At 38.9% G+C, this 15,446-nt stretch overlaps 1 protein-coding gene across 1 annotated transcript in view; it reads right to left on the bottom strand.

The window, feature by feature from the left end:
• The window catches only part of csmd2 (CUB and Sushi multiple domains 2), a 388,841-nt gene that overhangs the window by 350,373 nt on the left and 23,022 nt on the right, over window positions 1-15,446 (bottom strand). The window contains exon 2 of the mRNA XM_017694219.2: window positions 11,099-11,315. Coding sequence (XP_017549708.1) covers window positions 11,099-11,315 — 217 coding nt within the window. The remainder of the gene's footprint in view (window positions 1-11,098; window positions 11,316-15,446) is intronic.

Raw genomic sequence — 15,446 nt, 5'->3', positions numbered from 1 at the left:
TACTACAGTTTTAGGCCTTTTATTTCATATAAACGTAATATGTAAAAAAATTGTGTCTGTAAGCATGCATGCTTTAGTGAGATCCCCTTTTTGTTTTTACAGGCTGTGCCCATGTAGCGTTAGGGGAAATGCAACCAAGTCCAGTTATGGGACCTATGAACCTCACCCCTAATATTCCCTACCCCCTTGCAAAACAGGAGGGGTGATTACGCACTCTCATGAAAAAAGGTAGGACACTGTCACTGGGGCAGTACCCCTCTTGTCACTGTGGTGGTACCCTCAGTGGTACATCGCAGTGCCTTAAGTCAGGGAACATAGCTGTACCATAATCTACTGAAATGATATTTTCTAAACTGCACTGACTCCACACACCCCTCTCGTCTCCAGGCTTTTTATTTTATTGCTCTGATTTAAAACATTCGGTAATGAAAAGGTACAAATACGTACTTTTCCACTAAGAAAAACCCATGTAAGGTGCACCATTGGACCTTAAAACCACTGTGGTACCTTTGAGGGTACACTTACATTGTTTGTACCTTGATGAATGAATTATGTACCTGCCTAGTACGTTTATTTCTAACAGTGTAGGTTACCGTAGTGGCCCAATATGTTAAGGCAACACAATAAAGTAAAATTCAAGACTGTTAATTTTGCTGTATCACTGGAAAGTTGAGAAATATCACCCAAGCCTTTCATCCAAACTATCAAATAAGCACCGATCATAGTACTAATTGAAAAACAGTTAACAGAACCTTCTCTCCTCTAAATGACTGAGGCTCACCGCTGTCAGCCCACCAGCCCAAACCTCAATCATCCCCCGACATCTCCTACAGGTGTCTCATTACCCAGAAACCAAATCAATTAGGCCCATTATCACTTTTTGCTTAAAGAGACGCTTCACTGCACTTCTGGAGGTGTGCACATAATTTATTAAAAGCATTTCACACTTCGACTCTCTCTGAGGGAAAAACAGATGAATGAGGAAAGGGGAAAATAACAAATCACATGAAGGCTGAGGGCATGAAGCAATATGCCATGCCTCATCTAGGCAAACCATATGTCTATCGACTAGCGTGCTATTATCTCTGATTACAGAATAAAATACACACTTCAGCCCACTGCCCATACTTCTCACCTTTGTTCATCGGAGAAGAGGTTATGTTTATGGTTGAAAAGTCACTGTTTGGATTTAAAAGGCATTTCATTGTATCTCAACTGTTCATTACAACTGTCAGCAATAACTATAATGGCCACAGTCAGCTTCGGAGGGCTGAAAACTGCAATGGCTCTGGCCTGAAACCAATAGATCTAGCTTGATATCCCAAATCAGCAGTGTCAAATTTTCCCTGTTGATGAGTTCCCTAAAAGTCAACAATCAATAATAATGTAACAATGTTTATACAACCTTCCACTCCCTCACAAACAACATGGCATGGAGGATGGGGAAGAGAATTTTCTCTCTCCATTTTTACAACACTGTCGATACGTGGAGAGATCTCTATCAAGCACCTGGGCCTGGGAAAGAATATATCACCATATGGAACAAGAAATAGACAGGGATGGAGAAAGGTATAGAGCAGGAGAGATGATTTATGGGTAAGAAGTCTTGGGGTTTCCTTAGCTGTCCAATTCCACCTGGTTATTCTCTCTCTATTTTGGCTCCCAAACCACTGCCCACTGCACCCGGTTTGTACGTACCATGTACTGTGAGCTACAGCATGCTAGCAAAAAAATAAATAAATTGACCCTTAACACACCACTTAGCCATTGATCTACTGATCTAACCTCTTCCATAGTCTCCACTGAGAAAAAGTAAAGCCTCTACACACAACAGTTTGCAGTATATAGTAGAACACACACACACAAACACACACACACACACACACAAAAAGAATGTAGACTGGTAATCACCAGCCGCACCTCCCTGCTCATCATCACCTCATTCCCTTCTACCAGCTCCCTAACAGAGGCCTGAGCAGTCATCTAGCAATCAATAAGTCTAGAGGAGTGTATTAGCTCATGAGCTACAGCCTACACTGCAGCCAACAGCAGTCTGGCCTCACTCTATTCTGTATACCATCCTATCTTTAAGGCCATCAAAGATAAAAAGCCTCCGAGTTATTAAAAGAGCTGAACGCATTCTCCAAAAGACCCGTATCCTACACTCTTCAGCATTTTATTTTTTTCTGTTTCTTTTTTTCCATTTATTTGTGTGGGTTTATGTACCAAAAATTTTCATACTCATTTTCATTACACAACACTCCTAAAAAAGAAGGTTCTTCGAGGGTTCTTTAGTAAAGGCCATTGCCTGTTTTATCTGACTATATATGCTTAGGCGTAAATGGTTCTTGGTGCATGGTGAAAAGGTTCTTTAGATTGATGAAGAAATGTTTGTCTATGGTTCCATTTTTGAAGTAAATAAATAGCACTAAAAAACTATTGTTACAATATCAAGCATGTATCAATAGAAGAACCCTTTTTGGTGCTACAAAGAACCATTTTCAAAAGGGTTCTCTATAGAACCATAGACAACACATTCTGAAGAACCTTTTCACTATGCAAAGTGGCCTTTAAGCATGAAATGGTTCTCTATAGAACCATTGCTTTTATTAAAAATCCCTTGAAGAATCATGAGTTTTAAAAGCATACAACTGTGACAATAAGCAATTATAATAATCATTCATTATGGGTGTGAGTGTGTGAGTGACTGTCTGTGTCTGTCTGTCTGCCCTGTGATGGACTGCCAACCTGCCCAGGGTGTATCCTGCCTTCCGCCCAATGACCGCTGGGATAGGCTCATTGTTTTGATGTCAATGAAAAAAACTCAACAAAGATTATGTTTTGTAACCACTAAGCAATGTTATTTATAATCACTGATAAATCTAAACGTAGACCCCGACTTCATTTCACTTGACCATTTTTAAACTTCTCTTCATTTCTCAGAATTAAAAAGGCTGTTTCTCTTATTGCCTTTAAGACTATAGCAAAACTGTACTGTTTTTTCTGGGGACCACTTCCCAGTTATCTGGCAACTAGTACAATAATACAAACAGACCAACACATTCACAGTCAATGTCGTTTCACAATCATCTGTGTAAGTCAAATAGAAAGGCACTCGTGTAACCCAGAGGTTTCCTAGCTAGAGGGCATTTTTAGTACCTTTGCGTTAGTCTTTTCCAAGTGGCAGAATTCATTATGCTTCTCTTTGTGATTGCTTTAAGGATGAACCCCAGTCTGAAAGCTAATGCTGTTTACATTTTTAACAGCCCTGATTCTCAGTTCCTATCCTGAAGACCTCTGCGCACTACGCAGTTCAAAATATTCACAATTACACAGTTACAAAATATTCACAACTAACTCACAATTTTTAACTCATGCCTTAATATTTGGTATCTGGAAATGGACATCAACGTTGATCAAGTGATCAACGTTGGACAGATGTGAAGATGTGACCGAAGTTTCAAACAGAAATTTGATGATACATTTATTGTACTCTAGAATCACTGTATTCTGGAATGTATCAGCATTTTACTCAAATGAATGTATTTGTAACCATGTAGAAATAAATGTTGTATTTCTGGTTCCTCCTTGTAATGCTCATACATGTAGATTTACATTCCTAGTTTTTTTTTTTTACATTTTATATATGTTTATGTATTGGCATCAGTAGATCTTTCTATGAAAATTGCTATACACTAGGTATCAGTATCAGCCAACATGATACTGTAATATATTGTGTAACTTACTGGAAAACACCACACTGGCCCACTGGATTTCTCTCATGAGCTGTGTATTACATCAACCATGCTAGGTGCTATCAGTGATAGAACTTTGTCTAGAGCTGGACAAACTCTAAACAGCAAGGGTAATAAAGAGAGGGATGTGTGTGTGTGTGTGTGTGTGTGTGTGGGGGGGGGGGGGGGGGGGGGTGTGTGACAGTATGTGATTTAATGGAATTGGATGGTCCAAATCCAAGCTATGCTCCTGTGTACTGTTCTGTAAAAGCTGGCTGAGAAGCAGCTATATATCACCAAGGGACTCAACCCTTGGGTTAAACAAATAAATAAGAGCAATTAAACAGAGTGGCCACTAGTCCTCACCTGCCTCTATATCTCCAACACAACCCTACCTCATTCTCCAGCTCATACACACAGGAAGGTTTATTGGGAAAGGTTTCCATCATAGAAAGCACTCAGAGGCTATTATGCTTTCAAGAAGTACTTGCCAAGTTTGATAAGATAACCTGATGAACCCAATCTTTGGCAACATAACGAGTATATTCAAAAAGTTGCTAGCAGTAATGAGCTATGGGCTAACTCATTTAGAAGAATGATACAATCTGATAGCATGTTATACTTAAAGGGGAATTGAACCTATCCTTCCAAATCTCTACATAATGCCATCGCTGATAGAACATAGTCATTCAGAGTTGTTTAATGCAAAATGGCACTGTAGAAACCTACTGATTTACTTTACAGTAGTGGGTGATATGAACAAGTGGTTCTGATGTCTACAATGCAAATGTGGCCATTTTTTTACAGTCCAAAACCACCAGTGAACCTACACAAGTCTTCTGAGATTTTATATGTGTATATGTTTTATGTTGATATATGCTGATAACAGTAAAATAGTCTGAAAAAATCTTTTCTTTGGTTTCCTATAACACCCTGCACGTACCTTTCCACCATTAATGGATTAGGAAAAATTTCATTTTAGGCCAAAACATCATCATAAAACTATCACAAAACAATATCTCAGACATCAGACAACACATTTATAACCTATTTGTGTAACAGCTTTCTGTAGCTTTTGATGGCATTAAATGCTTTGGACATCTGATTCTATCAACACTGTGAACAATTCTGACTCCATCACTCCATTCATCAAGCCACAAAGTCAAGCAATGACTATGTTTCCATCTTAATGAGTATGCAGAAATGTTGAATAATTAGTGTAATTCCCCTTTAGGGCATTTCTAGGGTGAATGCAGGCAAGAATTTACCACAGAACTGTGGGGTAAAGAGTTTTCACTCTTTATTCATTGTATTAAATTTCATCTTTATTTGCACATAAAATAGGATTATAGAGCGAATTCAGAACCATTGACCAAGGGCACTTCAGTCACATCCTGTTGGTTAGGGGATTGAACTGGCAACTGCCTGGTCACAAGGCTGGGTCCTAATCTCCAGCCTGCTACTGCCCACATAAACCCTTAGTATAAAGTCATCACAATAAACAATAAATGCTACTTAACCTATAACTCTTAGCTGATTTGAATTTAACCAATTAGGCCATTTTCTGGAAGCCGACTATCATGAACTTTTGGGAACAGATTAAATGCACTGTCATTTCGATAGCAATGCAGGACACGGTAAATGACTGCCATAAAACGAAAGAATAAGGCCTGGCCCCATCAGTCAAAAAACACACTCCGTGGCCCATACACGTAAGCAATAGTAAGGTTAGTTAGAGAAACCACATACTGCTGTACTATTGCCCAGCTGTATGTAATGGCATGCTTCAGCAGCATCTCATTTGGTCTACTCCCTCCAGCTAAAAATCTGTCCCTACAAAGTTCACTCCCTCTGTGAAACCACTACCAACCTAGAGGCATGTGCATGTCAAAGGTGATCCATTTCCACAGTGCAGGCTGCTTGGCTCCTAAAACACAAAGCAGACAAGCATATATATTTCAGGGTCATGACTGTGCAAGTGGCGCCAAAAGCCACGAGTCAGCGGGGGGCACTTAGAGCTCCCGCAGAAGGCTAGCGGTCCTCTTTCACCCCACAACATGGAGGATCTGTTTCAGCCGATATGACAGAGAGTACAGCACTGGGGCATTCAGCGTACTCACTCAACAAATGCCCTCTGGTCTGCTACAGATCTGAAACATTTCAAACAGAGGCCTTTAAGAACACAGAGGCCATTTTAATGCCCCCTCAATCTAAAAGGTAAAGCAACAGTAATTTGAACAGACAAGCCAAAGCCAAAGCAAGGAAAAAACGCAGTAAATACAAGCTTATGAACTCTTGCTCATAACTGTTGGGAATAAAAATGGTACATCCCCCATGTGCTCTCAGCTATAATCCACACACTCCCTGCCTCTGAATGTGTATACAACCTGCACTTTCACTCAATGGCCATTTTATCAGGTACACCTACCAGATAGATGCACTTTAAAGCTTTACAGTAACTGGCTGTAGCCCATCTGCTGGGTTAAGAATTGTCCATCATCCAAAACATGATCCTGTAGACAGAACTGATTGCTGATAAAGGACTAGAAGATGACAACATAAACTGTACACAGAAAAAGATAAAAGGTGGACCAACAAGGCTGGCGTGTCTAATAAAGTGGACAGTAAGCGCACACAAAGTTTAAAAACCCAGCAATTCTGCTATGTCAAACACTCATACAAGTCAACTACCATGTCAGTGACTCTGATAATACCTGGTCAGCAGGCTCTATAGTGGTGAGTTCCACTGATGGACAGGTAGAGCGGATCTGACAAATTTCTCTCTCTCTCTCTCTCTCTCTCTCTCTCTCTCTCTCTCTCTCTCACTCTCTCACACTCACACACACACACACACACAAACAAACATTCATATATATATATATATATATATATATATATATATATATATATATATATATATATATATATATAAACAAATAAACAAACAAACACACTCCTACCTCTGTCTGGATGGACAGATTCATATCCATATTGCATAAATATTCAATCCTCCACAGATTCCTCCTCTTCACCAACAGTTCCACAGACCCTTCCTGCCACAGATACTGACATGTTCACTTCCTCCTCCTGTCAAAAATCTCCACGTTCTATAGTGTTGTCCAAAAGTCAGAGACCACCCTTCATTTATTTAATGTCCAATCAAAACAGCCATTCAGTACAAGTTCATTTTTCAGGAGATTTTTTGAACATTACATAATAAAATAATCCACTTGCATAAGGAAAACAAAAGTCAAAGGAAAATAACTGAAAAAACAAGAGTCATCAAAACCGGACCTCAAAAAATGATTAACAGATGATGAGAAAATGGACCTTCTAACAGCTGTATCAGACCTGACAGACCACCAAAACTGTCCCCATCTGATAAACAGTACTTAAAGCTTTCATCTTTGAGAGAAATATTTCACAGGAGTTTCTGTCCACACTTCCACTGTGAGAAGACAAATCAGTGCTAGCAATCTGAAGGATGTGTAGCTGTAAAGAAGCAATTACTGAGACAAATTTAACAGACAAAAAGAAAATAATTTGCAAATCAAGCAAAGAAGCTGCTGGTGTTTTCACATCAATGGACTAATCACCCAAGAGCCCAGACCATAGCATCACTGAATGTGTGAGATGTGTGAAAAATTAAAAAATGCAACCAACTTCTAAGACTGAACTTTGGAGATAGAAAAATGTTCCTGCAGATTTCTTAGAGTTTCCTGAAAAGAATGTGCGATGTGATAAAGGCAAACAGTGACACACTGAATACTGAAAAAATGATACTTTATTTAGTCGAGGCTTCTGTGTAATTTTCTGTAAAATATATTGATTTTCTTTTCTCCTGATACTGAAAAGCGAACACCTTGTACTGTGATCACTGTTGCCTCACAGTAAAAAGGGCCTGCATTCTATTCACTGTTCAGGCGACCAGGATCCTTTCTGTGTGGAATTTGCATGTTCTCCCCAAGTCTGTGTGGGTTTCTTCCCACAGTCCCACAGTTTCCTCTGGGTTCTCCGGTTTCCTCCTACAGTCCAAAGACATGCAGTCAGACCAACTGTACATGCTAAATTGGCCCTAGGTGTGATTGTGTGTGTGGATGTATATGTCTGTCCGTCTGCTCTGCAATGGACTTGCGACCTGGCCATTATCTCAGTATACCAAGTATCAATCTACCACTTGCAATGAGCTGTGTTTTTCCACAATCTTTTTAAAACTCATTATAGAAGAGACACATGACACAACGCTCATCAGTAATCCAATCATGCTATTAAAGTATCTCTGTTCTTAGACTGATGAAGGAGGCAGCCTTCCTAATGGAGCAATGTGCTGACACAGGGGTTTATAATAAAATGTAATGCTCTAGCTGCCACTTAACACCACAATAAATGGCAAAGGTACAACTAAGCCATACATTTAAACACTGCATGTACAGCCCAGTGGAGCCGACAGTTTTCTAAACAATGAGAATGGTAACACTGACAGGAAAAAATAAAAACTGAAGCAACCAGCCAAAATCTTCAATTACTGACAACTTTCACAGTGAGTGAGTAATATCTCCCATGGAATGTGCAAGTGCAAAGCTGCCTAATTCAACATTGCATGCTTATTCTGAAAAATGGCAGCTCATGGCAGGGCACAAAAATAAATGTGGGGTGAAAGAACATGGTGAAGGAAACAACATGGCAGCTCACTATGAGTCACTGACCATGCATCAGAGTGTAAGAGAAAATATCTTTCTAGGAATGCCATCTGCAGTAATATAGTCAGGCAGCGAAATATCCTGACAAACCAAGTCAACTGTATAAAATCACAGAATAGATTACAAAATCTGAAAGCACCTGCTTATTCCAAGCTGTTTATGTGAGTGGCAGTCTAGTTATAATAACTGCAAAGGATGAAAATAAAGCTTTCCATTGACAAAATCTACAATGGGTTTCACTTCCTGATTATACTCAGCATGAGGTCACACATTGTCACAGTGACTATGAAGAGAGAACAAAGCTGGCATGCTCTAATAGGGTGGGAAAAACGTCTTAGTTTCACTCCCCCTGTTGTTAGCAATGCTATCCAGTGCTGGCTGTCAATTAGGTTAGAGCAGAGCAGCTGGTAGACTCTGCTACATGCACTCAAATCCTAAGAAAAAATGCATGAGCTGAAGCTCACAGTAAGCGTGTTAGTCCTAAGATGCACTAGATAATGCATGCTGCAAGTTGAATTGGCTATAGCAAAGCAATATGACATCTTTTTGTCCAAAACGTAATTTTGTCGGCTCTTTGAGGTGAGTCTTTTAGGTGAACACTGAGTGGCAACTTGTAGCGAGGAATGTAAATTCATATATAAAAACAAATTATGATCATATGACACTGCAGCTTAAAATCATTAGACCCTCCTATTGGAACACCTTGGTTTTGTTCTTGCTCGTTTTTTTATTAGCCATGTTTCCAAGTGTGCCTTCTTAGTTCTTCAGATTTTTTACTTTCACCTGCCTTTATTTGTTGGTGACTGGTTGATGGATTTGCTTATATTTTGCCCACCTGCTGATCCCTGCCTCTCAAAACGTATGCAGTGAATTTTATTTAAATGAATAAACATAAAGCAAGTTTGATTAGTTATGTAATTAGAAGATTTAATTTTTTTGAAAATTAAATGATTAATAACATTGCTAACTTGGCTCATTTTTAAAAAGGCAGAGCGACCGTCGCTAATTCGTACTAAAGTATGTCTGTGGTGCAGAGTGCAAGGCAGTAGAGCAGAGTGATTTTGCTGGAGTAGGAACATCAGTGTTTCTTTCACTCCAAAATCATTCCAACAGTGCTCCACCCACAAGGTAGTCCTTTTTCTGACTAGCTCTGTGTGACATGAGGGTTGCAGCATTACTGCTACAGAATTGTTCAGCAGACCTATGCTGGAAATTCTCACCAACTGTAACAAGGTTCTACAAATATTATGCACAATTCATCTCCTCTTGTCTCCTCTTGTCCATTTTGCAGCGCAAATGATAAAGATCCCATTAAAAGCAAGTGTATTTACTCTTGGTAATTTTCTGCTTTGTAAATGGGTCATCATTTCAAGCCTATTCCTAATGAAAAAAAGCTCTTGTACTGTGAGAATATTTAACTTGTGTTCTGTTTATTAATGGCTATAAATGACATAATTTGTTAAATGAAGTCTGTAGTGTATTGTTCATATGTTCATGAAATCAAATATTATAAATGATATAAGAATGAATCATATGGAGCAGACTTGGAGTGGGTTTTATCTGATGTGTGAGCTAGGAGTGAGTGAAGAGCGAGAAAAAAGAAAACCAGAGCAGAGTTAGAGTAGAGTGATTACAGAATGCTTTGAGTGAGGGGTGGAAATGTCTCACATGCTCTGGTTTGTATGGTGTGATGTGAACTGCTTGCTGAATAGAATTCCTAATCGCTGCGTCTTTCTTTCTGAGACCTCCTACTAACTGTGATTGGTCCGCTGCTGCATTCTAACACCGAGCTCTTTTGAAGCATGTTCATGACAGTGTGCTTTGCAGTAGATCATTTTGTTTAGTTCTTTTGTCTTTTGAATTATACCACCAGATTGACACTGGCAGAAACTTCAACAACAAAATTAACAAAAGCACAACAGTAAACCAAAATAAGCACTACAAAAAGGACATATAATGTCACTGATGCAGAGCACCACTCTTCCATATGCATGACTGTACTGCCTATGGTCATCTCCATAACATAGCTGAGGTATTGTTACTGCAACTAACAGAATATTTCCCAGATCTGTAAATAAATTATGTCATACTACAATAGATTGCCTATAGGATATCATGCATATACATGCTTACATAGGGTTTGCTTATGGCGTTTTATGATACATACATACAAAGCTCCTTGAGTATTAACAGCTCCCCCTTAACCTGCTAAATGTGATTCAGGCCAAGTCAGGCCAATGAGGTGCTTGGCATCTAAAAATACTTCTCAAAGTTTCTTTATAATTCATCACATACAATGCTTAGAAATCTACAAAATGTGACATCTAGGTTTGGGCAGTCTCTGAATTCTCCTATCCTCATACAGTGCTGAGACAAAAACTCCATGCAGTATTATTATTAAAGGAAACGTTTAGTGCACTACAACTAAATCTAGACAATTTTCTTAAATGTAATGGAACTACATTTACAACTAAACTAAACAACTAAACAACTACATTTAAACACATTTATTTGACATAACAAGTAAACCTGAGTTTAGAAAACATGTTTTAAAATATTATTTTTGTAGCTGTGTTTTCTAGCATAACATAAAATAATTTGATTGGGAGCTCTGTTGTAGCATCAGCTTGCCAAGTAATGATGACGGGAAACAGGGCTGCTTACCGGGTTCGTAGGTTTCCAGGGCTTGGCTGCCCATCATAGACAGAGAGTATGTCAAAGTCCTCTTCTAAAGCAAAGCCTTGGAATACCAACTGTATCCTGTTGTGTTCCTGTGCCACAATCACCCATGTGCAGTTAGCGTAGTTTGGGTATCCGTAAGGGTATCCAGGGCTTTCTATCGTCCCATTCGGACTATATAGTGTGTAACTGCAGTTTTGAGCTAAGAGAGAGAAACAGAGAGAAACAAATAATCAAACAGGAGGTTCCTAATGAAGCACATACTGAAACAAACAAACCTATACCAACCACATAATGTCAGCTATTTTTCCACACATGATGAGAATATTTAGTGTAAGTTGTGAAGCAAGCATAAAATTATGCTGTTTAGACCACCTACAGACACACATACCAACAAGGTATAATGACATTAATCACCACCGTTTTTCCTAAAAAGTCATTACAGGGCACTAATTTTTAATTCAAAAGATCAGTGTGAAATCATTACAGTCAATTCAATGAGTACAAGCATGTGAAATGCCTACATTGTCAACCCTTGTGCGTCAGTGGTCGATAAACTGTTCCCACGGTAACACCATGGAGGAAGCTGATGAGATTGGTGAGTGGGTGGGGGGTTGGGTAATGCCACCCTCGGTTATTAATGCCAGTAATTTGAATAGTTTTCTGTTGCCCCCAGCTCTGACTCTCCTCCTCGGCATTAATTGTACTTCTCCGTTGCGTACTTGTCAATGGCCACTCGTAAAATATTATTCCTAATGAAAAAAATTTTAATGAAGGTTTGCGCTTCCATCCATCAGAAGAAAGCTTGGCTTAAATTACTTGATCTGGACAGATCAGTACCCACACTTTTAATTAATTGTCATTTAAGCCCATGATACGCTGTTTTCTCCCTCCACATTTTCAACACTTTTTTTTCATTTGTACAGAGCAAAAGGTTTAATGCATTTATTTCTTTATTACTGCTGGAGAGGAACAGAAGGCCAGACAGCAGGACTAGACCGCTTCCAGTAGTTCATAGGTTCAATGGATGCTTTTAATATACACCCAGAGGATACATGTAAGATTGTACAGTGCAGTACAGCTATTTAACACAGTTCAGAGAAACATTAGTATTTAGTGTTTGTCACAAGGAAACTGAGATTTAAGCAGACATGCAAACGTTCTCCTGTAGGTGAACTGAGAGGCATGATGGAACATTCACAAGAAAAGTCTGGTAAAATAATGCAAACGCAAGGAATTCAATATAATGTTTGAAATTAGTTCACATACATACATAATGTATAAATGTCTATGGTTTCCAAATATTATGTGCAAGTCACAACATTGGCTATATCAAACACTGGCAACCAGCAAACATCAGCATAATAAACGTGAAAAAATATTTTCTTTGCATGATATTAAAGCTTCTAGAGATGCTTTATGAACACTGTTTCATGTTCTGCCTTATTTACATTACTTTGAAAAAAAAAAAAAAAACACAACAGTTCATTTTAAAAATTCACAAGATGAAAGTCACTTTGACACAACACTGCAGCTTATCTCTGTTTCTGTGGCTACTGGCTACCTAAAACTGAATGTAGCAAGTGATAAGACACAGAAAGGCTAACACCCAAGCCAATTTACAAAATGAAAACAGCAGAATATCAACAAGTACAGTCAGTATGTGTGTGTTTCCCTGAAATAATTACCATTAAAATAAGCTTGGTATTCTACAAAAATACTCATTTATGGTAATTAGTGTAAAACTCAAAAGGAATTAAACATTTGCAAAATCAACAAGGCAACCCAGCATCAATAACTGAATAGCTATGACTCACTTGTGGACCAAGGGACCATCGAGAATCCCCTTAAGTCTGAGAACAATGAAAACACCGTAATCTTTATTGCTGCAGAATCTGAAAGTAGCCGTTTCATTCAATGAGGTATTACATGCATGTCACAATATGGAGTGAAGAATTAAATAAAAACAGGATCCAGAACACTAAAACCCTTTCTAATATAATTACACCTTTTGTTCACTCCTCAGGTGGATCTGAATTTCAATAGAGGTTGATTAATGCGGAATTAGGAATACATAATATGAGGACATCTGTGGCTGACAAACCTCACACTCTCAACAAACCAGCAAACTAATGGAAGAGAATGTTTTTACATATCACACACATTTCTCTATGCTGAGGTGTTGGAACACCAACCAAGAGGGATTATTCCCCATCTTCAGAAAATAAAGCTCCAGCCACATGACACATTTAAAAAACAAATTTCTTTTTCTTTTTTTTTTAAGCATTCAGAAAAATTAGGCCTGTGCCTGTTTAAAGTACAGTGACAGTGTGGGAAAGCATGGAGGCTCATCTTCTGTCTTTTATACAATTACATCCTGCAAGTTACTTTTCTGACTAAAGTCCCAGCAGGACTGGGACTTGGTCTTCTATAGGGGCTAACGTCGTCTATCAGCATGGAATGGAATCCAGTAATTAAGTGAAAAATTCAACAGGGAGGAAAACCTGGGGCAATATTTCAATCTGAAAAATTCTTCCCAAAAACATTTTGACTTTAAAAAAAGCCTGTGGAGTGTTATTTAGATAATCCTCTCTGGGCTGCCAGGAGAATGCTGTGCTCTTTTTTAAACTGCAATAGAAGGGACTAGTTATCATTTGAAGAACAACACTTGCAGATATTTAAAAAGTCATGGTGTCCACGATAAACTGCAAACTTTGGCTTCTCCAGCATGGCAAAGCAGACTTAAATGCTAGGAGGGAGGACTAGCATTGTTATAAGGAAATGGGGCTTTAAGCAGATGTTATGTTTCTAGAGCTGTTCTAGAAACCCCAAAACTAAACCTTAGCCTAGATTCACAGAGCAGGAGACAGCAGGGTACAGGCTAACACAGTTTGGGTTTTGCTAAATAAATTGCCCCTAGGTGTGAGTGTGTGAGTGACTGTCTGTGTCTGTCTGTCTGTCTGCCCTGCGATGGACTGGCGACCTGTCCAGGGTGTATCCTGCCTTTCGCCCAAAGACTGCTGGGATAGGCTCCAGCACCCCACTGCGACCCTGACGGAGAAGGGGCTTAGAAAATGGATGGATGGAATTTAGTATATATTTAAGTATATAAGTATATATTTTTGGGCAAAATTAATCATTTTTATACAATAATTCTTTATTACACATCTCCGCTACAAATAAAAAAAATGTTCTACTGTTATAAACAGTTGAGCCAAAAGTAGCACCAGTAAAATTGTTATAACTTACCCTAACGACATTCTTGACTGGAATAACACAATTTAAATGTATATAATTCACATAATAGGGTGGCACGGTGGTGTGGTGGGTTCGATTCTCCTCTCTGTGTGGAGTTTGCATGTTCTCCCCGTGTCTGCGTGGGTTTCCTCCAGGTTTTCCTCCATAGTCCAAAGACATGCAGTCAGGCCGATTGGATATGCTAAATTGCCCCTGGGTGTGAGTGACTGCCTGTGTCTGTCTGTCTGCCCTGCGATGGACTGGCGACCTGTCCAGGGTGTATCCTGCCTTCCACCCGAAGACTGCTGGGATAGGCTCCAGCACCCCCCCCCCCCCCCTTCCACGATCCTGGATGAATGGATAATTCACATAATACCTATAATATGCCCTTGATTTAAAAAATTATAATTTAGAAAATCCAAAAAAATAACCCTGGTCCTAGAGAAACTGAGGATTATTAAAACAATTCAGGTGAATTTCATGACATACAAAACTTAGTAATTAAAAATATTGAACAAAGTTACATTCATCATAGTCTTCAGTGAGAATCTTTAGAAATATCTGCCTATTTGCAGGCAAAATTCAGAAAAGACCACATTCACAGTAACAGTTTTTGGAGTGTGTCATTAAGACCACGTCGCCATGTTGATAGGTAGGTTAAGCTGTGATTTAGCCTGCCTCATCTAATCAGCGATACTGCAGCTGCAACCTTGCAGGCAGGAGACCAAAAGCAAAATAGATTGGAATGAGTACAAAAACCATGAAAAGATATGTGGACCACTTAGATGCAGTCTCCAGTCTCAATTTTACAAAAACTAATAAACATAGCTGCAGAAGCTCTTAAACAGTAAACTTCTACATGCATGCAGAGCTTAAGGTAGCTTCTAATTCGCCAGTTTCTTGTTAGAATTTTCTCAGCTGTTTAGATTTCAGCTTTTTATCACTACACATTTATCACTACAGCAACAAATGAAGTAAAATGCAATACACGTAAACACAAGTTATTACACTTTAAAATGAGATTCTAAAAAAGTTCTCCAGAAAAAAACAAGTTTTACTGCCTTTGCTGGATCTGTTATGGCCTTGTTATCTCATT

The sequence above is a fragment of the Pygocentrus nattereri genome, chromosome 27, assembly GCF_015220715.1.
Source record: "Pygocentrus nattereri isolate fPygNat1 chromosome 27, fPygNat1.pri, whole genome shotgun sequence".
In the NCBI taxonomy this organism is placed as follows: Eukaryota; Metazoa; Chordata; class Actinopteri; order Characiformes; family Serrasalmidae; genus Pygocentrus; species Pygocentrus nattereri.
Note: the sequence above shows the minus strand (reverse complement) of the source record. Positions and strands in the feature narration are given on the sequence as shown.